General features: G+C 47.1%; 1 protein-coding gene across 2 annotated transcripts in view; it reads right to left on the bottom strand.

The window, feature by feature from the left end:
* LOC137640214 (beta-1,3-glucosyltransferase) overlaps positions 1-25,576 on the bottom strand; it is a 288,282-nt gene that overhangs the window by 101,288 nt on the left and 161,418 nt on the right. For both annotated transcript variants that reach the window (XM_068372763.1, XM_068372762.1), the window contains exons 4-5: positions 19,756-19,859; positions 6,351-6,424 (exon numbers count right to left, since the gene is read on the bottom strand). In XM_068372763.1, coding sequence (XP_068228864.1) covers positions 6,351-6,424; positions 19,756-19,859 — 178 coding nt within the window. The remainder of the gene's footprint in view (positions 1-6,350; positions 6,425-19,755; positions 19,860-25,576) is intronic.

Here is a 25,576-nt window from a genome sequence, read left to right as displayed (position 1 = left end):
TGGTTCGTAGGGAGGTCTCTTAAGAGACCTGAGAACTCGAACCACGTTCCAAGGAGGAGGTCTCACTTCCGACTGAGGGCAGGTAAGTTCATAACTTCGTATGAGAAGGGAAAGTTCCAGCGAGGAAGAAATGTCCACTCCTTTGAGCCTGTAGGCTAGACTTAAGGCTGAGCGATAGCCTTTCACTGCTGAGACTGAAAGGCGCACTTCTTCCCGCAAATACACGAAGAACTCCGCCATTGCTGGAATAGTGGCATCGAGTGGAGAGATACCCCTTCCACGACACCAACCACAGAAAACTCCCCACATTGCCTGGTAGACCGATGCGGATGACCTTCGCAGGTGTCCAGACATTCTGTTCGCAACTTGTTGCGAAAATTCTCTCTCAGCGAGGAGATGCTGGATAGTCTCCAGGCGTGAAGTCGTAGCGAAGCTACGGCTTTGTGAAAGATGTTGGCGTGTGGTTGTTTGAGTAGCTCGTGTCGTGGAGGGAGTTCTCTCGGAAGTTCCGTTAGGAGTTGCAGAAGGCCTGGAAACCATTCCGCGTGATGCCATAGCGGAGCTATAAGGGTCATCGAGAGATTGACCGATATTCTGGTCTTGTTGAGCACCCTCCTCATCAGACAGGACGGGGGAAAGGCGTATATGTCGATGTTGTCCCACCGTTGTTGGAAGGCATCTTGCCAGAGTACCTTGGGGTCCGGGACTGGGGAGCAGTACAGCGGGAGCTTGAAGTTCAGCGCTGTAGCGAACAGATCCACAGTCGGGGAACCCCACAAAGTCAGGACTTTGTTGGCTACTAGATGATCCAAAGACCACTCGGTACTCACTATCTGAGACGCTCTGCTCAGACTGTCGGCGAGCACACTCCTCTTGCCTGGAATGAAGCGAGCCGATAGTGGAATCGAGTGGGCTTCGGTACATCTCATTATCTCTACTGCAAGATGGGATAGCTGCTTTAAAAAGGTACCTCCTTGCTTATTGATGTAAGCCACTACTGTGGTGTTGTCGCTCATCACCACCACAGAGTGACCCGCCAGGTATTGTTGGAACTGTTGAAGGGCCAGGAATACGGCCTTCATTTCTAACAGATTTATATGGAGGTACTTTTCTGATTCTGACCACAGGCCTGAGGTCCTGTGATGTAGAACGTGGGTCCCCCACCCTTTTTTTGAGGCGTCCGAAAACAGCATCAAATCTGGGGGGAGGACGAGAAGATCCACTCACCTTCGTAGGTTCTCGTCTGTCACCCACCACTGAAGGTCCGTCTGTTCCGCAGGACCCATAGGGATCATGACGTCGGGGAATCGTGACCCTGATTCCACCGGGACTTGAGTCGCCACTGGAGGGATCCCATTCTGAGGCGACCGTTGGGAACTAGACGGGCCAAGGAGGACAGGTGACGTAGGAGACGTAACCACGATTGGGCTGGAAGCCCTTCTCGTCTGAGGAAAGGACTCGTGACCCTCCTCAGCCTTGCTATCCTGTTGTCTGATGGGAAGGCTTTGTGGAGATTGGTGTCTATGATCATGACTAGATATACCAGTCTTTGAGTGGGAAGCAGAGAAGACTTCTCGAGATTTACCATGAATCCCAGATCTTGGCAAAGTCCCAGAAGTTTGTCTCGGTGTCAAAGAAGGGCTGACTCCGAGTCTGCTAGGATCAGCCAGTCGTCCAGATAACGGAGGAGACGGATGCCAATCATGTGTGCCCACGACGATATTAGGGTGAACACTCTGGTGAAAACCTGTGGTGCTGTGGAGAGACCGAAACACAGCACCTTGAACTGGTATACCTTGTTGTCTAGGCTGAATCTTAAGTACTTCCTTGAAGACGGATGGACTGGGATCTGGAAGTACGCGTCCTTCAGGTCCAGTGTACACATGAAGTCTTGCGGTCTCACTGCAAGTCTGACCGTGTCTGCCGTCTCCATGCTGAATGGGGTCTGCTTGACAAACCTGTTCAGAGCTGAGAGGTCGATGACTGGTCTCCAGCCTCCAGACGCCTTCTTTACAAGAAAGAATCGACTGAAGAAGCCTGGGGACCCATCGACGACCTCTTGGAGAGCGCCCTTCTTCAACGTGGTCTGGACTTCTGCCCAAAGGGCTTGCCCCCTTGCCGATCCCAAGGCAAGGGAGCTCAACGACACTGGATTTGCTGTCAGGGGAGGTAGAGATGTTGTGAACGGGACGCGATATCCTTGACTGATTATGGAAATCGTCCAGGAATCGGCCCCGAGTTGCTGCCACCTGTTTGCGCAACTTTGTAGGCATCCCCCCACTGGTGGACATGCAGGGGGACTGCCAATCCTAGCGTTTGCGGCCTCGGCCGCTCCCTCTAGGATTCTTTCCTCTCCTGGAGGACTTTTTGCCTTTCTTGTCCTTGACAGGAAAGGGCTTAGACACCGTTGTCTTTGCTGTAGCTGCCGGTTTCATGGTCTTGGTAGGACGTGATTGCTGGGTTGCTGGAGGTTTATAGGGCTTCGATGTTAAAGCTCTATGTAGGCGAGAGTCCTGGTTGGACTTCCTCCACCTCTCAGCCGCCTGTTCCACGTCCTTAGGATCGAACAAGTTCTTCCCCGTGATGAAAGAATGTCTGAGCCTGCTGATCTCGGTACTGGGGACCTTTTGATGGAATCTCTCAGACACCGCATCTCGACGTTTCAAGATGGTATTAGCCCACAAGTTCGAGACTTGGTAGGCTAGAAACTCGATTGTACGATTGCCTGAGAGTAAAAAGGTCTCCATGGCCTTCCTGGTACTCTCTTTGGACAATTCCTCTGATTGTAACAGGATGCCCAGAGACCCTAGCCAGATGTCCAGCCACGAAGTTGCCTGCATGGCACACTTCGCTACCTTCTCCTGACTAAGGATCTCCGTTGCCGAGAACGAGACTTGCCGGTTGGAGAGTCTCTCTAGAGGGACTCCCCTGGTAAGCTCTTCAAGACAGTGGTCTAGGGGAAGAGCTAAACAAGTCTCCTCCATGATGTCAAAGTACCTCCTCTGATGGACTCGAGGAGGCGGGAGGAGTTTGTTGCCGGCGCTGGATCGGCTGGAGGAGGCAAGCTCGGAGAGCTGGCCTTCGACTTTGTCTCTGGCACTCTTAACCCCTTGAGACCAGGGCAAAGCCGCGCTGGCCTTTGAGGATTTTTGAGTACCAAACACTCGGTCCAAGACCGTGTCCTTGCCCTCACGAGGGGGAATCTCTGGATCCGCAAACCCATTGAGATTCCTCATAAGGGTCAGAACCTGCCAGAACGCATGCTCCGACTCCTGCAGCTCCCCTCCTGAAGGGCTAGCAGCGAAGTCTCCTGTCCCCAAAGGCTCTTCTTGGGGGGACTCGTGGACGTTCTCTGAGGGCTTGGCTGGCTCCGGTCTAATCCTTGAGGATGACCGAGGAGGGATGCAGGACTCCAACAGTGATGGTAGGAGGCTCTTCTCCACCCCTACCCGATAAGACTTCCCAGCGCGAGGTGGGGTTTCCCTCATTGGTGAGATGGGGGAACGCCTTACCTCGCGTGACTCCCCTGAGGACGGGAAATCTTCGTCCGAAGGGGAGGGAGTGAAAGTCTGGGGGGGTGAGGAGGCCTTCCTCAAAGACTTCCGAGGAGTCAGCTTCACCCTTGGAGAAGTTACCACGTCAGACACTCCTCTCTTCCTCTTCAGGGGAGTAATAGCTGCCAATGATTTGTGGCCCAGCTCAGAGAGAACAGGCTTAAAAGCCTGCATGACCGCTCTGACCAGGGACCCAAACCAAGGCTGCTGACTGACAGCTGCACTGTCAGAAACTCCCTCTGGAGGGAAGGGGATCGTTCGATGCCTAGGAGGAGTTACCAAAGGGGGGTTTGCCTGAAAAGATGAAAGAGAAAAGTGTCTGGACCTATCCGGAATCCTCCTTCCCACCGGCGAGCGCGCTGGGAATTGCCCTGGGACGCACGGGCGAGCGATGGCGCGCGGGCGAGCGAGGGCGCGAGGGCGCGCGGGCGAGCGAGGGCGCGGGCTGCAGATGGCAGAGGGCGCGCTGAAGGCTGAATAAGCGCTCGCGCGGGCGCGCAGGGTCTGGCTGAAGAGCCCGTGCAGGCGATAACGTTGGGCGCGTGCGCAGGAGATATATCCCTTGCACGCAGGCGCGCATGAGAGCGCACATCTGGCTGTGGTGATGGACGTGGGCACGCGTCGGAGACTGCGCGCGATGACGCGCTGGTGGAGGATGGCGCGCAGGCGGGGTCCGATGGCGCGTCGGCGATCGATGGCACGTTGGTGAGCGCTGGCGAGCAGGGGAAGAGGTTAACTTCCCCATTGCCCCCAGATCAGAAGATCGTGGGCGCGCAGGAGATCGTTGGCGCGCAGGCGAGCGATGGCGCGCAGGAGAGCGCTGGCGCGCAGGCAGGAGAGCGCTGGCGCGTAGGCGAACACTGGCGCGCAGCAGGATGAGGGCGCGTAGGCGAACACTGGCGCGCAGCAGGATGAGGGCTCGCAGTAGCGCACTGGCGCACAGGTGAGCGCTGGCGTGCAGGTGCGTGCTGTCGCGCAGGTGCACAGGTGATCGTTGGCGTGCAGGGGAGACCTGGCGCGTAAGGGACTTATGCACTAATTTGTGCGAAAGCCCTTGATGCCCCGAAGGGACCGTTTTACAACAGGATGAGTTGGCGTTAGCAGCCAGGAACGGCGACGGCAGGTCAGCAGATCTGGCGGGTGGAAGGTCGGCGTGCCCTTTGTAAGGACGACCTTCCACCGAAGGAGATCGCGAACGATCTGCGGAGAGGTCCAGGGATGTAGCTGGTAGAGTCTGAGAACGACGGCGAGGTTGCTCTGCGGCGAACTGCGGCGATGATGAACCGAAGAGGCGCCTCCTAACACCCTTGTCAGGTGAAGGAAGGCTTCTATGGCGTAGAGGAAGGCGGTCTTTACGCCTTATACGCCCTCTGGGGGCCGTGGGGTCAGCAGGCTGACCATCAGCAGTCCTCTGAAGAGGAGTCTCTGTGAGTGAACTCCCCCGAGGGGGAGAATCACCGGCAGGAGAGACCGTTGGACATAGTTCCTCCCTTGAAGGATGTTCAGAGGAGAGAACTAAACCTTCAGCTACATCCGGAACATCACGAGCAGAGGTTTGATACAACTCATCGGAAGCCTCTGCCACAACAACGTCGACGATAGACAGAGGATTAACCTCTGCTAAAGTCGGCGATTGTTTGACAGCTGCCCCCAACCTGATCATGTCAAACAAGGCTTCCTTGGAGGGTGAACCCTCAAGCCCCAAGGAAGCCCAAAGCTTTAATAAATTATTATTAGAAACAGGTACATTTAAATCCTCCCCCGGGGGAGGAGGAGGAGCTGCTTCGCTATGGGAGGCGACTACCTCTCCCAAACCCCGAAATCGGTCAACAGAACTACGGCCTACGCTACCACTCGACAGTTTCTCGGAAGAAACCGATCGAGTGGGAGTGCTTACCATAGCTAAAGAGTCTCTTCTACCCTTACTAAGAGGAAAGTACACTGAACAATTGCAGTACAGTAATTAACCCCTTGGGTGAAGAAATGTTCAGTAATCTCATTGTTGTCAGGTGTATGAGGAAAGACGAGAATCTGTAAAGAATAGGCCAGACTATTCTGCGTATGTGTAGGCAAAGAAAAAATAAGCCGTAATGAGAGAGAGGGAACCAATGCATTACTGTATGGCCAGTCAAAGGATCCAATAACTCTCTACTAGTAGTATCTCAATGGGCAGCTGGTGCCCCGGCCAACCTACTGCCATTCATGTTCCTGTTTCTTGCCAATATCCTCTTGGAGTACCAACTTACAATCAAAAAGACGAATACCTTTTGACTCCATCAACGTCTACTATCATACCACCAATTTTAAAAATCTTAAATTAAATCAGAGCTGAAGGGGTGGGTTTAAACAGTGTGGCAGACTCTGATGATATGAAGTTCTTGATAGTAGTAAGTCTGTAGTGTGTTCACCCACTGGGGTTACCTATCGGTCTTTTTGGCATCACAGGGAAGGGGGAGATGGAAGATTGAGAATGAGAGAAAATTTTATATTTTCTGTTGAGAGGTCAAGAAGCTGATGGATTTAATGATTAAAGCATAATCACTAGAAGGTAAGATTCACTTATATAATTCAGGCTAATATCAAGTGATGAATTTGTGTTCTAACTTATTTTCTTTAATGTAAATTATTCTTTTAAATTTTTGGTAATAACCATAATGCATAAGATTAGTAAGTCAATTTATAATTACAGTATATGAATCTGTCTTTTCTGGTGGTATGATAATTTTTCCTTCATTTATACACTTCATTAATAACTATAAACCATAAATATTTACAAAACAAAAAAATTATACTGACCTTTCCACTATGGGATAATACGTCCATGATGCGATATTAGGCAGTTCTTCTTCCATTTTATAAATCTTACATTCCTAAAAAACAGAAATTCTGATAAGTCTCTTCAGATAAAAAAATAATCAGAATATTTTCATATAATAGAATTACAATCCAATTTTCTGGGCTCGAACCTGTGCCGCCCAGTGAATAAGCTCCATTTAGCACTTATTCTTAGGTAATTTACTGCTAAATATACCAGAGAAAAAATGTAAAGGAGTGCTAGGTTAACTAGCTCGCTCACCTATTGGTGTCGGTATAAAATTGGGCGTATAATCCAGAGGTCCCGCACTATTTAGATTCATCCACGACAGAAACCCCAATAGAGGAGAGCCGTTCAACCTCACTCTGTACTACTAACAATGCATCCGCTCAGAACCCAACTCCTTTTAGCACGGCTTGTGCAGTAACCCGCATTTTTGTTGTGCTCTCGTTTTTGGATTATTTTCCATTGGATTATGGCTTCTTCGTCGGTTTCCCAGGAGACACCGTCTAAGTTAAGTACCAAGCTTGGTTTTACTGTGTTTTGAGCAACCTAGATCGTTTAATATTTATATTATAGGAGTTTATTCTCTTCGTTCATATCGATCTTGCTTGATTTCACTACAGTTGGTACTCCTGTTTTTGAGAGCTTTTAGTTTCACTCGCGGTGTTACTATGTGTATTATTAATATTATTTGTTATTGTGAATATTCATTATTTAGCGTTTAGAATCCTCATGGTTCAATTTTTGGGCCGATATCATTTACGTATCGTTATGGCTGCCGACCTTCGTTACTAGGCGGCAATGTTATTTTTAAGCCATCAGGTGTGTCTTTTGTGATTTAATTATTATGTTACATGCCTTGCCCAAAAAATTTCTATGTGTTTATTTATATAATTTTTAACGCTATTATTATTATAATGAATATTTGTGCCATTACTCCGTTTGATCTGTCTGGTTGGGGATCGTCAGTTGGTAGCCCTGCTGCCTCGTATCACGTGATCCTCCCCCATGCTCCCCCTCTCGCTAGGTGGGTGGCTAGGCTTCTCTCCCCCTCTCCCCTAAGGGACCGTTGCCTTCCCTCCTTGTAGAGGGGGTAGTTCAGTGTTTATGGACTTTGTCCTCCGGGTGTCCCGGCGGGTTCGGCTCTGTCTAGTCTGGTTGGCCACCGGTCAACAGAGTTGGATCCCGGTGCACCATATTTTATATTCACTTATCACACTGGTTTATGTTATATGAAACCCTCTGGGTTCCGTTGGCGGTTCCTATCTACAGTTCCGCCCCCCTATTTAATTTATAACTGTTCCTATGACGATTATATGACAGATCACTACCCCGGAGTTCCTATACGAATTGGTTTTGGATACTTTATTTCCCAGCCCGGGGCTTAGCCTCGCCCCGGGAAATCAGACACCCTGTGTCTTAAATTTTTGTTGTTGCATCCTTTTTTATACTCCCGGCTCGACCGGAATGGATGGCTATACTTTAGTCTTAAGCTAGACTTTTGTTTAGGCCGGGTCCTCCGGACCCGCCCCTACTTAAGAATATTACAGTTAAGCCCTAATCTTGTGTTAGGCTTATGTTAGGCCCGGGTCCTCCGGACCCGCCCCTACTTAAGAATATTACAGTTAAGCCCTAATCTTGTGTTAGGCTTATGTTAGGCCCGGGTCCTCCGGACCCGTCCCTACTTAAGAGAATTACAGTTTCTCATATACTATTTACTTTAGTCTTAAGTTAGACTTATGTTTAGGCCCGGGTCCTTAAGAATATTACAGTTAAGCTCTAATCTTGTGTTAGACCTATGTTAGGCCCGGGTCCTCCGGACTCGCCCCTACTTAAGAATATTACAGTTAAGCTCTAATCTTGTATTAGATCTATGTTAGGCCCGGGTCCTCCGGATCCGCCCCTACTTAAGAATATTACAGTTAAGCTCTAATCTTGTGTTAGACCTTTGTTAGGCCCGGGTCCTTCGGACCCGCCCCTACTTAAGAATATTACAGTTAAGCTCTAGTCTTGTATTAGATCTATGTTAGGCCCGGGTCCTCCGGACCCGCCCCTACTTAAGAATATTATAGTTAAGCTCTAATCTTGTGTTAGACCTTTGTTAGGCCCGGGTCCTTCGGACCCGCCCCTACTTAAGAATATTACAGTTAAGCTCTAGTCTTGTATTAGATCTATGTTAGGCCCGGGTCCTCCGGACCCGCCCCTACTTAAGAATATTACAGTTAAGCTCTAATCTTGTGTTAGACCTTTGTTAGGCCCGGGTCCTCCGGACCCACCCTTACTTAAGGGAATTACAGTTTCTCATATACTATTCTTTTTATAGATGGTGCATTGTCTGACGCCGGCCTGTGCAGCTGTTATGCACCAGCCTTGTGGCCACTCCGTCTGCCGATCTCATGCCCCTTGTGGGGTTCAACTGGAAGACGTTGTGGTATGGCACCCGGATAACTGTGTGATTTGCTTTGACCTCATCACTACCCTTGGATCTGACTCGGTGAGTCCCGTTGGCTATGTTGCCTTCTTATTTTACTATTAGTAAGATCTCTATGGTCTTGAAGGACCATTGGGAGTCTTCCCTTTTATAATTCCCACTATTATTTCAGGCCTCCCCGGAGCAAAAGTCTGCGGCTCGGGCCACACTGAAGGTGTGGGTTGGTGGTTTTGCCCGGAATGTGAAGTCTAAGCGGCCGTACGTCCTATCTGAGGACTACTGCTCCATGGTTTACCCCAACGCTAAGTCTTCAGCCGCTGTGGCTAGGCATGTGGCAGCTCCCATCATTGCCCACATTGACGCCACCATAACGGGTCTCATCGACCCAGAGCAAGATCCATCGGACGCCCCCGGAGGTCTGGAGGATAATGTTGCCTCCATGAACCTGGACGTCGAACCAATGTTACTAGACGAGCCGGATACAGGTAGGGTGGTAAGTGAGGCAAGTGTTTCCGGCGCTGAGATTCCTATCCTCAGCCCCGCTCTTTCTTCTTCTTCTGATCGCTCTTCTTTTCATGGATTTTCTGGGGACCGTGATTCGTCTCAATGATCATACCCGGTCCCCCCTAAGGATAAATCTACATCAAGAACCTTACCCAAAGCTCGCAAGCCCCACAAGACTTCCCATAGCTCTAAACAAGGTACAGACCTGTCATCAAAAGCCTCTGGTTCCTCCTCTAAGTCTCACGACCCGGGAGTTCATTCCGCCCCTTCTGCTGCTAGCCCGGGCCTTTCCGAATCAGCCATGCTTCGCATCGTGTCGGAGATGCAAGCAAAGTTGGTTTCGGAGATGCATTCTAAGATGGACACGATGTTCTCTAACATCGGTCAGAGACTTGGGGCTTTAGAGCAAGGAGCTCCGGAGAGAGTCCAAAGCTCTCTCATGCCGGATGCCTCTAAGCTCCCGCCGTTTGCCAAGAACAACCCTTGGCGTATGGCTCTTCATTCCCCGTTCTCAGACGGAATGTTGACTTTGGAGGGCCTTGGCACTCGTCCTCTAGAGGACTTTGAGTTCTTTCCTCCTGGTCTGGCATTTCCATTTCATGGTTATGCCAGGCTTACCGAGGAAGCTTTAGTTCGTTTAGACAAGGTTCCCAAAGAGACGGTCATCTTCCCTAAAGAGCAAGCCCAATCTGTTTGGGCCAGATTTTTGAACGACATCGGCTGCACTAACACCATGCTGACGCCTTATAAAAGCTCTTTTACGATGTTCTTAATGGACAAGAACACCTTGACTCCATGCGTCAATAAGGTGGCAGAGCTTGCCTTCCAATATGCTCTGGAGGAGAAGCCCTTGCCTCCCATCCGAGAGGTGGATCCAATCTCCCTCCTTCTTCCTTCAGGCATTGAGTGTTGGGACAACGTCCATACCACCTTTACCTCTGGCAAGCTAGCAGCAGACTGTGCCTCAGTTTTGTTTAGTGAGAGGCTTCCCCGTCTCCCGGAATCCCTCATTAAACAGGAATATGATTCCCGCCTACGTGTGGGCCGTACTCTAAACTTGGCCACATCCACGGAGTCGATAGCCTTGACTTACGATACGGAGAGTATTTTTAAGTCTCTCAACAAGGCTACATTACAGTCTTTATATTACGACCTGTATGACTTCGCTACTGCTAAACGCAGATGTCGCAAGCATGTCCTAGCTGAGGCGACGATTAGGCATGAACCTAATAAGCTCATCCGGTCCTCCTGTTGGGGTTCAAATCTCTTCCCCGAGGATCTCGTAGAGGAAGTCTTGGCGGAGGCCACTAGAGTTAATCAGAGCCTTAAAGCCCGTTGGGGTTTGACCCCGAAACGCAAATATGACCCCGCAAATTATCAAGCCCGGGGTAGGAAGAAGCTTCGTCCATATACCTCCACCCAGTTCAGGCAACAGCAGAGTGGTTCGTCCAACTTCCGGCGGCCTCTTCCCCCATCTCCTGTTGTCCCTGCACAGCCTTCCACCTCTCAGGCTCCTTCGGTTGACTATGTCACCGTTCTGCTCCCTAAGAGCCAGCTTTCTGGTGCCTCCTCCACTTCTCCTGCCTTTAACCAGTCTTACGAGGCTCGTAGCTCTTCCCAGAGTTATGGTAGAGGTAGAGGCTACCACCGTGGTTCTAATCAGAACAAAGGCAGGGGAAGAGCCTTTCGCAGAGGAAAGAATTTCCGAGGCGGAAGTGGAGGCAACTCCTCAAACCAATACTGAGGTGCAGCAGGTAGGGGGGAGGCTCTATGCCTTCCGCGACAAATGGAGGTTCAGTCCCTGGGCGTTCAGTATCATCTCCAAGGGACTGGGGTGGAGTTGGATTCAAGGACCTCCTCCTCCGAACAAATTTCGTCAACATTCCACTCCGGACCTGGTCGAATTTGTCCAGGATCTTTTACAAAAGAACGCCATACAAGAAACGAAACACCTGAAGTTTCAAGGTCGGCTGTTCAGTGTCCCGAAGAAGGATTCGGACAAGAGAAGAGTGATTCTAGACCTATCCCTTCTCAACTTGTCCATTCAATGCGACAAGTTTCGAATGCTTACCGTCTCGCAGGTGCGGACCTTACTTCCCCGTGGGGCCGTCACCACCTCTATCGATCTTACAGACGCCTATTATCACGTCCCGATAGCGAGACACTTCCGTCCGTACCTAGGCTTTCGCTTAGGGGACAAAAGTTACTCCTTCAAGGTGATGCCCTTCGGGCTCAACATCGCCCCAAGGATCTTCACAAAGTTAGCAGAAGTCGCTGTTCAGGAACTCAGGAATCAAGGGATTCAAGTAGTAGCCTATCTGGACGACTGGCTCATTTGGTCAGACACCTCCCAAAATTGCCTAAAAGCCACTCACAAAGTCATCCATTATCTTCAATCTCTAGGCTTCCAGATCAACTTCAAGAAGTCCCGTCTTCTTCCAAAATCGAAGTTCCAATGGCTCGGCCTGCAATGGGATCTTATATCTCATACTCTGTGTCTTCCCAGACCCAAGAGGTTAGAGATTGCAACGAACACCAAACGCTTTCTCAAAGACAAAGTAAGTTCCAGACGACTCCAAGAGAGGATTCTGGGGTCCCTTCAGTTTGCCTCAGTGACGGATCTTCTTCTGAAGGCAAAATTGAAAGATATCAATCGTGTCTGGCGTTCGAGGGCGAACCGGAAGCTCCGGGACAGGAAAGTCCGCCTTCCTCCCATTCTACGGGAAAGACTTCTTCCTTGGACAAGAGCAAACAGTCTGTCAAAGTCAGTTCCCCTTCGATTTCCGCCTCCGAAATTAATCATTCACACGGACGCATCCTTATCAGGTTGGGGCGGCTATTCTCAGCTCAAGAAAGTTCAAGGTCTTTGGACTCCCTTGTTCCGCCAATTTCACATCAATGTGCTAGAGGCCATGGCAGTTCTTCTAACCCTGAAACGTCTCGCTCTTCCCAAGAAACAACACCTTCGCCTGGTCCTCGACAGCGAAGTGGTGGTCCGCTGCCTCAACAGAGGCGGGTCAAAGTCAGGGCCTCTGAACCATGTTCTAGTAGCCATATTCTCCCTAGCAGCCTTGAACCGTTGGCATCTTTCAGCTGTCCACCTGGCGGGAGTCCGGAATGTAGTGGCAGACGCCCTGTCCCGGACCTCCCCTCTAGAATCGGAATGGTCACTCGATCTAAAGTCATTTCGGTGGATTCTCTCTCAGGTTCCCGGTCTCCAAGTGGACCTCTTCGCCACGGAATCCAACCACAAATTGAGAGTATATGTGGCTCCCAATCTAGACCCTCAGGCTTACGCCACAGACGCCATGTCACAGAATTGGGACACCTTGGAAAAGATTTATCTCTTTCCCCCGGTGAATCTTTTGCTGAAAGTTCTAGACAAACTGAGATCCTTCAAGGGACAAGTAGCTTTGGTCGCAACCAACTGGCCCAAGAGCAACTGGTATCCTCTCCTGCGAGAGTTGAGACTATACCCTCACCCGATACCCAATCCGGTTCTGTCTCAGATAGTACAAACACGCGTTGTGTACGCTTTCTCAAACATTCAGAGCGCCCTAACTTTATGGACTTTATGAAGTTTGCGGCTATGCATGGTGCCAATATTGATCCTCAAAACACCTTGTTCCTAGAATCGGATAAACGGGATTCCACCATCCGCCAGTATGACTCTGCAGTTAAAAAGTTGGCAAAATTTTTAATAGACTCAGACGTGAACTGTATGAACTTGAACCTTACAGTCACTTTCTTTAGATCTTTATTAGAATCAGGTCTGGCAGCCAATACTATCACCACTATTAAATCGGCTCTGAAAAAGATCTTCCTAGTGGGTTTTAACATAGACTTAACCGACTCTTTGTTAGCTTCAATTCCGAAAGCTTGTGCCAGACTGAAACCGGTTACTCGTCCTACCCCGGTGACCTGGTTCCTTAATGACGTACTCAAATTGGCTTCTGATACCATTAACAGTTCTTGTGATTACATTCCCCTTCTCAGGAAAACACTTTTCCTGGTGAGCTTGGCTTCCGGGGCAAGAATTTCTGAATTGGCAGCCTTGTCGAGAGACCCCGGTCATATTGACTTCCTGCCTTCGGGAGAGGTCCTTCTTTCTCCTAACAAATTCTTTTTGGCTAAGAACGAAGACCCTCAAAACAGATGGTCCTCCTGGAAAATTGTTCCCCTCACGCAAGATCCGTCTCTGTGCCCTGTTACTACTCTTAGGTCTTATTTATCCCGGACCTCCTCTAACTCCTCGGGGCCTCTATTCGTTAGAGAACAAGGCGGTACCATTACTATTAAAGGGATCAGGCAACAAATTTTGTATTTTATTAAACAAGCTAACCCTGACTCTTTTCCTCTTGCACATGATATCAGGGCGGTTGCTACCTCGGTGAACTTCTTTCACCACATGAATTTTACAGACCTTTCCAGGTATACAGGGTGGAAATCACCGTCAGTGTTCAAGAAACACTACCTTAAACATTTGGAAGCCCTAAAATTTTCTACAGTAGCCGCAGGGAGCGTAGTTACTCCCAAGTAACTCACAGGTTAATGCATTGTCTCTTTATCTCTCCCTCTTACCTGCCTCATTTATACCCTATTGTATTCGTTGGTCTCGCACCTGAATACTGTTATTATATTTGTAAATTTTTATACTCCTGAGTATCTATATATATTATCACTCACGGCATTATTATACCTACCTTATTGGATTTATGTTCATATTTAAGATACCCTTATAATTGTTTTTTGGTACTCATCTCTGATTAAAAGCATCCTGTATTTCCCTTACGCTTATGTTTTTTCCTTTATTTTGCAAGTTTGGTGACATTTTCTCTTGTATAGATTCACTGGGCGGCACAGGTTCGAGCCCAGAAAAGGGATTTTGACGTAGGAAAAATCTATTTCTGGGCGAGGGACTTGTGCCGCCCAGTGAACCCTCCCAGCTCCTCTCCCTTGGAGTCCCCAAACTTTGGGTGCTAAGGAGTTGGGTTCTGAGCGGATGCATTGTTAGTAGTACCGAGTGAGGTTGAACGGCTCTCCTCTATTGGGGTTTCTGTCGTGGATGAATCTAAATAGTGCGGGACCTCTGGATTATACGCCCAATTTTATACCGACACCAATAGGTGAGCGAGCTAGTTAACCTAGCACTCCTTTACATTTTTTCTCTGGTATATTTAGCAGTAAATTACCTAAGAATAAGTGCTAAATGGAGCTTATTCACTGGGCGGCACAGGTCCCTCGCCCAGAAATAGATTTTTCCTACGTCAAAATCCCTTTTTACCGCCACCAAGAAGTTGGAGAAATGGTTATGTTTGTGCCCCTGTTTGTCTGTTTGTTTGTTTGTGAACAACTTCCTGGCCACATTTTTACCCATGGAGTAGTTAAACTTTCAAGGATTAATTGTTATGCTGAGATGCAGAAATAAATCAATTTTGAAAGTCCTAGGTCAAAGGTCAAGGTTTGAGCAAAAGGATGACCAAATTAAACCTAACCTTAACCCCAAGTTTGCACATGGTTGTCACACAGACTTCAAATACACCTACAGTCTATATGACATATAACCCAAAAGTTAAGTCCTTCACAAGAAGATACACTTCAAATCTCTTCATTTTTCATATGAGGATCCTCCATTGATGAAAATCAACTTACTCATTACAGAGACCATTTTCTGCTCTCAAGAAGATGAGGTAAGAGTGGATAATGTCAACATGAGGGGATAGTAAGAGAGTACTGTACTCCCAATATACTAAAAGACTAGTATTATTGCAAAGAAAAAAGTATTTCAAAAGTTATAGTATTTGTGTATAATTACACACTGATTAGGCTAAGCAGGCAGTGATTTCCTAAAATAAAAATTTAAATATATGTAAATATTCATGATCTAACCTATAAGGTATGGCATATTTAATTAATCATGAAAAAAAGGTACTTCAGTATTCAGAATTCTACATAAACAATTTTAAGCATAAAATTTATTTCAATACTTACCAGTGAGTCACTTGTAACTTTACAAATGGCCTTTCTGTTACCCCTCACCTTTGCTATATGAGCAAGCAAGTTTCTAACCAGCTAAGTATCTCACATGAAAAATTAGCATATTGTTTGTTCTAGTTTTTCAGCTAAAATATGAATGTCACTGTCTGTGAATGAGGAAGACTTCCCATTGTGCCCCATGAGGCCTTATCTTGAGACCAATTCTTGTTGAATGGGGGGCTTCCCTCTGTTTTTATCTAATGGTGCATATATATATATATGCTAATTATCTAATACACTATTTTACCCCAGTTAAAGAGCAACAAATCCGGGGGAGGAGTGAGAAGGTCTACTCCCATGAACGGATTGGTGTCTAACACCCACCACACAGATCTCTCTTCTGCTCTAGACCTACCAGCATTGAGGTGTGCAGTGGGTTGAGGTGCTAAGACCAGAATGTGGAATTATTAGAGGATAATCAATTGATCCTAGGACCATTAGTTTCACAGCTTGAATAGGATCCAGGAACCAGGGGGCGTCTTTCTTGTGCTCTACTTCTCTAAGGAAGTGGGAGCCGTTCCCATGTCTAACCGAGCGATCAGCCTGTGAAGGAAAAGCTACGTTCATGTTGTTCACTCTTGCAAAGTAGACTGACAGCGAGGAGAGTGCTGGCAAGGCGAGGGCTGATAAGGTGCGCTTGAGCGCACACTCTTCTTAGCTTGCATAGGTAAGATGTAGTCTATCTGTGTGGTCGATTCTACCTACGCGCTGTGCACACCTGCAAGGAAGAACTCGCCTTTGCTCTGAATGAAGTCTAAATTGTAAACGATGCTTCCTGCATGCGTATCTTCCCATTAAGGGGCCCAGCCAGAAACCAATATATCGGGGTATGGGACGAAAAATGCAAAATCCAGAAAAAAATTCACTGAGCTTTGTATGGCAATGAAGAATGCATATACAAAATATTTTGTCAAAATTCCTTATACTTTCATAGTTACAGGGTAATTAGTAAAAGTAACTCAATAAGCCAAAAACATTGATCCCTACGAGAAAATGCAGTATATCTTCTGTTATCATAAATTTTTATCATTATTACATTTTGATATAAAACAAACTGTGAGCAATGGCATCTGTATAGATTCCATGAGTCACAAGACAGGAAGTTATGATTACACCGTTCAGTGCTAGCACAAACCTCACAGAGAATACACATTTGAGTTTGACCTCTGACACTCACTCGCTTTTAAGTGTTTTTCTTGGTTTCGGCAAGAATTTCATCACATAAAAGAGGAAAAGACAATTTCAACATCTTGCTAACATAAGAAGAAAATTTGCTCTAATAAGAGTTCATAAGCGGGTAATATTGGCGATATTAGCAGATTAAGTGAAAAAAAGGTGTTTTGGATGAAAGAGCGACCGTCTCGACTGACAGGAGCCTAAAGAAGAAAGATATTGAGCAAAGGGATCTTCATTTATGATTAAATTATGATATACAGTATAACATTTATTTGGTTTATTAATAAACAAAAAGGAGCATACCCGTAATATTCATATAAAATCATGATTTATCAATATTAGCTTTGTAACAATACAAAGAAATACTTTGAATGTCTATATCTCAAAACTATACTTATTGACCTTCAAATTCTATTTTCTCTTAGTTTTAAAGATATAACAATGAAATTTAGTATACAACTTAGAAAGACATCATAAAACAATCAAATTGAGTCCTTTTTAGCATTTTTTTATATTTTTTCTTACTTAATTTTTTACCATAATGCCGGCTCCTTAGACCCTACGAGACTCGTTGATGGGAGAGGCGGTCAGCAGTCATCACCATTTGCAGCAAAGACCCCACAGGGGAATTACAAATGAGGTTTGCTTTGTACTTGAGGGTACGACAACAATGACCAAGAATTGCAAGCAGTTTCTTAACTCTGTTGCTAAACTCAGAAGGGCTTTGCTCCGAAGGGCAAGAGTCAGGAATGGACAAATCCAATTCTAGCAGGGGGAATCCCACGAGGGGGAAACCACTCAGGCGAAGGCAGTTTCTCCCACGGGCAGAAAAGGGGACCAACCCCTGTTGTTGCTGCCAGTAATTCTCCCAGCATGCGAGAAGATTGCTGGACAGTGGCTGGTAGAAGGTAACTCCCCTCGGAAGGGAATGTTGGCCAACATCTGGAGGCATATCTCCAGGCAGCACCCTGTGCTTCCCATCAACAGGCCAAAACCAGTTTCTAGGTTCACCCTGAAGAGATCACCCCTGACTGGAAAACCTGAAAGAATTGGTCTGTCACTGGTCTCGTTCCTACGCTGGAGTTGCAAGAACGAATGTGAGCAGAAGCATAGGGCTGCAGTGAACTGTAACACTCTTGGAACCAATCCTTAGCGGGGGAGACCCGAAAGCCCCAAAGGAGTGTAAGAGTTGCCACAGGCGGTAAGGGGAGAGATTTCCCTTGGTGGTGAGTGCCGTTGCTATGCTAAGGAAGCAACAAACTTCACACTAAAAGGAAGTCCAGAGTCACCATCTGAAAGAAAAATCACAAATTTTAAGTAGAGGGGCTTGAGTGTCTCAATGATGGGCTGGGCAATGGCGGTGGGGTAGTTTATCCACCCTGGCAGGCTCAACCATACCGCTAAGGCCAGTTCTGAGAGACCAGACCAAGACTGGACCCCCCTATAGGCCTTCTCCTTTATTTAAGATAGGCAAAGGCTAGGAAAAGGAAAACTCCAAAATCAAACCAAACAAGACCCCAACGGCGGAGCTTCCCAGCGCCGGCGGAAGAGGGCAATGCCTATCGGGCAGGCAACAAGGCGGGCCTTGACATAACAAGAACCCGGCAGCCCGATGCAACCAACATCGTAGAAGCCGCCTGTCTCATATGTCTTGAGCCGCGGTGAAAACGGTGTGGGCCAAGTGTGTGTGCGTGGCCGTTGCAAAGCCACGACCACCCAAAACAATATACCCAGCTACTGGCATTCTGTCGTTTCCTCCACCCCTCTTCATCTCTAGATAGGAGGCTGATGGCTAACGACAGAACCCAATACTCGGACACGAGTGGGCGCCGACGACGACTTACCTCGAACTACTTTCTTAGGAGAAGTATCTAGGATCTCCTCCCATCCGACCAGAATTTTGTGTAGTTTACCCTACTCCCGTTTTCTATGCGGGGCATCTCTGGCGGAGTGATACGCGCCCAGAGACGACCCGGGGTCAGAGAGCATGCTTGCTCAGGTCTCGCTCTCCAGTAAGTTTCTGGTCGCGTCGGCGTTAACACCCCGACGCTCTCTCTTATACCAGTGCGACCCTTTGTGTCTCACGCGGTCCCCACGTGGTCCCTTTGTGTGTTTCCCTATCCTTTCCCTCTGTGTTCCTGTGTCTCGCGGTGTATTACTAGTGCGTTATGGAGCATCCCCGTCGTTGCCCTGGGCCTATGGCCGGAAAATCGTGTGGCGCTTTCCTCTCTAAGCCCGAAGTTGACCCGCACTCCTTGTGTTCGTCGTGTAGGGGGCAGTGTGTGTTCCCCTACAGCCACATGTCCGGAGTGCGAGTCCTGGAATAAAGTGCAATGGGTGCGGTACGGCACTAAGAAGAAGGCCACTCGTCGGTCACCTAGGAAGTCCAGCGTCTCTTCACCTTCGCTTCGCCCGGCGTCCCGTCGGACAGTGTCTCTCTGCCGTCTTCCCCTACCCAGAGTAGGGGTCGAGGTAAGTCTGTTGCGGGGAAGCGGCCTGTGGCCCTTCCCCAGGAGTCTGATTTACCGGACAGTGGGATTATGTCTTCGGTCCAGGCAAGTGGGGGGCCTGAGGGAGGGGCAGGTGTGAATCCGGAGGACGGAGCCCTGGTGAAAGCAGGTCCCGTCTCTTCGGACGATCCGATGTGGGGAAAAACGGTAACAGTCTCTTCTCCCGTCTCGTGGGCAGGTTTTTCAGGTGCGTCAGCAACCGAGGGTGCCGCCGAGAAGGACGACTCACCGCCATCAGACGCCCTCGGGTGGGCACCTCCAAAGACGCCCTTCAGATCGCCCGAGGACAGAAGAGGACTTTGAGACCTGGTTCCCCAGCGAGGAGCTCCCCCGCTCCCCTCCAACACCTTTAAACTTTTAGGCCAATTGCTTTTAATCGTAAACCAGTTGAAAGGTTTTGACAGGAGAGGAAGACTACCGAGCCAAAATAAAAAGTGACAATTGTTTACTAGGGCTGATTTTAGCAAGTGGTTTCAGCTATTGCTAAAATAATACTCCTATGTAATGAGCAAAAGGTTTGTATATAGTGCTGGAATAAATACAAATTAGATAGAACTGTGTTTATATTAGATGGATAAATGTATGAATATAAAATGACGTATTATCGAGACGGGCTATTGTTTGTTAGGGACACTTTGCCCTAGCTATGAGTATTCTAAATCACTTGGCTTTTTCCTAGCACACTTTTTTATCTATTAGTCAAACCAAAATGACTGAGCTACCTACCAGAGATAGTTCCTTTGACTGATATGCAATATCATCAGCTAATTGTTGTGCCACTGCAGAATGCCTAGGATGTTGTTGGTTTAGGATAACAAAAATATATCCATCTGGAAGAATAAGAACAAGGAACTTTAAATTAACATCTATGGTTAATCTAAATTTTGGTAAAGGTTGTCAGAGATAGTAAGTGGTTAAGTCAGGATACATAACATTGATTTTGAAGGTGTAATTATTATATATTCCTTCTAAAACAGCAAAACATTATCTCTACTACTAATGAAATCATACAACTGCATTTTCCCAGGGGTTTGAAAATACTGTATCCAAAATTTCTTCTGTAATTTGTATTATTTTCTTTATGAAACTAACCCTGATATACATATTGCTTTTACTGGAAGCTGTGATGTTGTTTACCCCAAAATAGGAATGCCCCGTTCTCTCCTCCTGCAAAATATTCCTGACTCTGAGAACCATCACCCCATCTGGAGATTCATGGTAACTAACTTAATATATGACACAACTATTTACCTCATGCTTTTACGTTCATCTTGTCGCTGGTGTCTAAGAAGTGGTCCTTATTTTGCCATTAAAAATTAAATTTCTGTAGTTAATTTTAAACTAATAAATTACTACAAGATTCAATTTTTTTCTAGCTTTGTGTACGCAAACATATGGCGGCCACAATGTTGTGTTTATGTGTATGGATGAAGGTTATTCACTTACATTCCCTATTCTTTTGAAGTTATGTAAGCTGTTAGTTGACTGCTTTGATTAGAGATTAGAAACATTAAGTAATTTAATGTTTAGCAATACTGTACCTGTTTGTGTCATTTACATTTAATTCAGGGTAAATCTAGAAGACCGAGAACACTAGGCTAACTAAAATTTTGCATACCGGGTCCATTTTCTTTTCCTTGCGTTATCTTTGGTAATTCCGTAACATTTCTGCTTTTCAGACCACTTGAGCTCCAAGGCAGGAGGTGAATGTGACCAACCTTTTCCATACCTTGATTATTGTGTGAATATTCAATAAAGATTATTTCTGTATAACTTCATTAAGCTAAATATTCATGTTTTGATTGGCAATGATCCTGACTCAATTGGAATCTTAACCTTATGCATTTTGCTCAGCTTCTAAATGCATTAACAAGTCTTCTGAATAAGTTCCTTGCTAGAGAAGCATAACATACTACTGTATATGAACACTAATTTTGGTAAGATATCCAAATAAGTTAATTGCGGTAAGGTTTTACTTTTTTCCCTTGAAGTTGTCTCTAACTGTTCACTAAGACAACTTATCTTCTCAAGATTTTATCTTGAATGCAAGAAAAGTTTTCCATTCAGTTTAACAAGCGTAAACAAAATGAAATATTTAAATACAGTTCCTGTTTATTGAGGAGATTATTTCACTTTTATAGCATTCTATAGAACAATCAATGGTGTAACCTTGTTCATAAATAGTTAAAATTTCTTTGACAAGAATTAAAGAGGAATTTACATACTTGAAGGCCAACAAATTGGCAATGCAAGGTAATATTTTGGGTATTTCCTCAAGTGCTCATGGATAAGTAACTGAAAATACACATCCGTAGGGTCTACAGAAAGCATCAAGATAGATGGTAGACATTGACACAATAACTAGAGGTCAATAGCTAGACTATAACCTCCAGTCAGCTTCTCTATCAAGAACAAAGTGGTTTTCTATGACTTCTCAAACTGGCCTTTCTTCAGTATTAACCTTGTCATTTGTAAACAAGGGCAAATCATCAAACATATAAGCCAGTACACAGAAAACCTAATTAAAAAATAATAATATAAAAAATTCTTCCATTCAATATAGCACCTTACTTAGCCTCCTTCTGAGGAGTCAAATATGAATAACATAAGAAAATGTTATTTTCCTTAGTAAAATAAATTTTTGAATATACTTACCCGATGATCATGTAGCTGTCAACTCCGTTGCCCGACAGAAATCTAAGGTCGGGATACGCCAGCGATCGCTATACAGGTGGGGGTGTACACAACAGCGCCATCTGTGAGCAGGTACTCAAGTACTTCTTGTCAACAAGAACTCAATTTTCTCCTCGGTCCACTGGTTCTCTATGGGGAGGAAGGGAGGGTCCTTAAATTCATGATCATCGGGTAAGTATATTCAAAAATTTATTTTACTAAGGAAAATAACATTTTTCAATATTAATCTTACCCGATGATCATGTAGCTGATTCACACCCAGGGTGGTGGGTGGAGACCAGCATACATGTTAACATTAGAAGCTAAGTATCCCGTATTTCATTTTAGCAGTTATTCAAAATAACAAACATAAAATAAATAAGTACCTGGTAAGGAAGTCGACTTGAACCATTACTCTGCCTTTTTTAAGTACGTCTTCCTTACTGAGCCTAGCGATCCTCTTAGGATGCTGAGCGACTCCTAGGTGCTGAAGTATGAAGGGCTGCAACCCATACTAAAGGACCTCATCACAACCTCTAATCTAGGCGCTTCTCAAGAAAGAATTTGACCACCCGCCAAATCAACCAGGATGCGGAAGGCTTCTTAGCCTTCCGTACAACCCAAAAACAACAATAAAAAGCATTTCAAGAGAAAAATTAAAAAAGGTTATGGGATTATGGGAATGTAGTGGTTGAGCCCTCACCTACTACTGCACTCGCTGCTACGAATGGTCCCAGGGTGTAGCAGTTCTCGTAAAGAGACTGGACATCTTTGAGGTAAAATGATGCGAACACTGACTTGCTTCTCCAATAGGTTGCATCCATAACACTCTGCAGAGAACGGTTCTGTTTGAAGGCCACTGAAGTCGCGACAGCCCTAACTTCATGTGTCCTTACCTTCAGCAAAGCAAGGTCTTCTTCCTTCAGATGAGAATGGGCCTCTCTAATCAAAAGCCTGATGTAGTAAGAAACTGCGTTCTTAGACATCGGTAAAGCAGGTTTCTTGATAGAACACCATAAAGCTTCTGATTGTCCTCGTAATGGCTTTGTACGTCTTAAATAGTACTTAAGAGCTCTTACTGGGCAAAGTACTCTCTCTAGTTCGTTCCCCACCAAGTTGGACAGGCTTGGGATCTCGAACGACTTGGGCCAAGGACGAGAAGGAAGCTCGTTTTTAGCCAAAAAACCGAGCTGCAAGGAACACGTAGCCGTTTCAGATGTAAAACCTATGTTCCTGCTGAAGGCGTGGATCTCACTGACTCTTTTAGCTGTTGCTAAGCAAACGAGGAAAAGAGTCTTTAATGTGAGATCCTTAAAAGAGGCTGATTGAAGCGGTTCGAATCTTGCTGACATCAGGAACCTTAAAACCACGTCTAGGTTCCAGCCTGGTGTGGACAATCGACGTTCCTTTGAGGTCTCAAAAGACCTAAGGAGGTCCTGTAGATCTCTGTTGGTGGAAAGATCTAAGCCTCTGTGGCGGAAGACCGCTGCCAACATGCTTCTGTAACCCTTGATCGTAGGAGCTGATAGGGATCTTACATTCCTTAGATGTAACAGGAAGTCAGCTATCTGCGTTACAGAGGTACTGGTTGAGGAAACTGCATTCGCCTTGCACCAGCTTCGGAAGACTTCCCATTTTGACTGATAGACTCTGAGAGTGGATGTCCTCCTTGCTCTGGCAATCGCTCTGGCTGCCTCCTTCGAAAAGCCTCTAGCTCTTGAGAGTCTTTCGATAGTCTGAAGGCAGTCAGACGAAGAGCGTGGAGGCTTGGGTGTACCTTCTTTACGTGAGGCTGACGCAGAAGGTCCACTCTTAGAGGAAGAGTCCTGGGAACGTCCACTAGCCATTGCAGTACCTCGGTGAACCATTCTCTCGCGGGCCAGAGGGGAGCAACCAACGTCAACCGTGTCCCTTCGTGAGAGGCGAACTTCTGAAGTACCCTGTTGACAATCTTGAACGGAGGGAACGCATACAGGTCTAGATGGGACCAATCCAGCAGAAAGGCATCCACGTGAACTGCTGCTGGGTCTGGAATCGGAGAACAATACATCGGGAGCCTCTTGGTCATCGAGGTAGCGAATAGATCTATGGTGGGCTGACCCCACAGGGTCCATAGTCTGCTGCAAACATTCTTGTGAAGGGTCCACTCTGTGGGGATGACCTGACCCTTCCGGCTGAGGCGATCTGCCATGACATTCATGTCGCCCTGAATGAACCTCGTTACCAGCGAAATCTTTCGATCTTTTGACCAAATGAGGAGGTCCCTTGCGATCTCGAACAACTTCCTCGAATGAGTCCCTCCTTGCTTGGAGATGTACGCCAAGGCTGTGGTGTTGTCGGAGTTCACCTCCACCACCTTGCTTAGCTGGAGGGACTTGAAGGTTATCAAGGCCAGATGAACTGCCAAAAGCTCCTTGCAGTTGATGTGAAGTGTCCTTTGCTCCTGATTCCACGTGCCCGAGCATTCCTGTCCGTCCAGTGTCGCACCCCAGCCCATGTCCGATGCGTCCGAGAAGAGACGGTGGTCGGGGGTCTGAACAGCCAATGGTAGACCTTCCTTGAGAAGAATGCTGTTCTTCCACCACGTCAGTGTAGACCTCATCTCTTCGGAAATAGGCACTGAGACCGCCTCTAGCGTCATGTCCTTTCTCCAGTGAGCAGCTAGATGATACTGAAGGGGGCGGAGGTGGAGTCTCCCTAACTCGATGAACTGGGCCAGCGATGAAAGTGTCCCTGTTAGACTCATCCACTGCCTGACTGAACATCGGTTCCTTCTCAGCATGCTCTGGATGCATTCTAGGGCTTGACTGATCCTTGGGGCCGACGGAAAAGCCCGAAAAGCTCGACTCTGAATCTCCATACCTAGATAGACAATGGTTTGGGATGGGACGAGTAGGGACTTCTCTATATTGACCAGGAGGCCCAATTCCTTGGTCAGATCCATAGTCCATCTGAGATTCTCCAGACAGCGACGACTTGACGGAGCTCTTAAAAGCCAGTCGTCCAAATAGAGGGAGGCTCTGATGTCTGCCAAGTGAAGGAATTTGGCAATATTCCTCATCAGTTTGGTAAACACAAGAGGTGCCGTGCTTAGGCCAAAGCACAGGGCTTGGAACTGGTACACGACCTTTCCAAAGACGAACCTTAGGAAAGGTTGGGAGTCTGGATGGACGGGGACATGAAAGTACGCGTCTTTCAGGTCTAACGAGACCATCCAGTCTTCCTTCCTGACCGCTGCTAGGACCGACTTCGTCGTCTCCATCGTGAACGTCTGCTTTGTGACAAAAGCATTGAGAGCACTGACGTCCAGCACCGGTCTCCAACCTCCTGTCTTCTTCGCTACCAGGAAGAGGCGGTTGTAGAAGCCCGGGGATTGATGGTCCCGGACTATGACTACCGCTCCCTTTTGTAGCAAGAGCGACACCTCTTGTTGCAACGCTAGCCTCTTGTCCTTCTCCTTGTAGTTGGGAGAGAGGTTGATGGGAGACGTTGCTAGAGGGGGACTGCGGCAGAACGGAATTCTGTACCCCTCCCTTAGCAACTTCACAGACTGAGCGTCTGCACCTCTGCTCTCCCAAGCTTGCCAGAAGTTCTTGAGCCTGGCTCCCACTGCTGTCTGGAGAGGAAGGCAGTCAGATTCTGCCTTTTGCGGACTTGGAACCCTTCTTCGATTTGCCACGGTGACTGTCGGCACGGGTACCTCCTCTGCTGGAGGTTCTGCCACGAAAGGGCGGGATGAACCTAGTTGCTGGTGTGTCCACTACGGCAGAACGGAAAGGTCTAGGCACGGAAGGTAAAGCTTTAGCCTTACGTGCGGAAGATGCCATCAGGTCATGGGTATCCTTCTGGATCAACGAGGCAGCCATCCCCTTGA

This window comes from Palaemon carinicauda, chromosome 4 (assembly GCF_036898095.1).
Source record: "Palaemon carinicauda isolate YSFRI2023 chromosome 4, ASM3689809v2, whole genome shotgun sequence".
Taxonomy (NCBI): domain Eukaryota; kingdom Metazoa; phylum Arthropoda; class Malacostraca; order Decapoda; family Palaemonidae; genus Palaemon; species Palaemon carinicauda.
The sequence above is the reverse complement of the archived record's forward strand: the minus strand, read 5'-3'. Positions and strand labels throughout refer to the sequence as shown.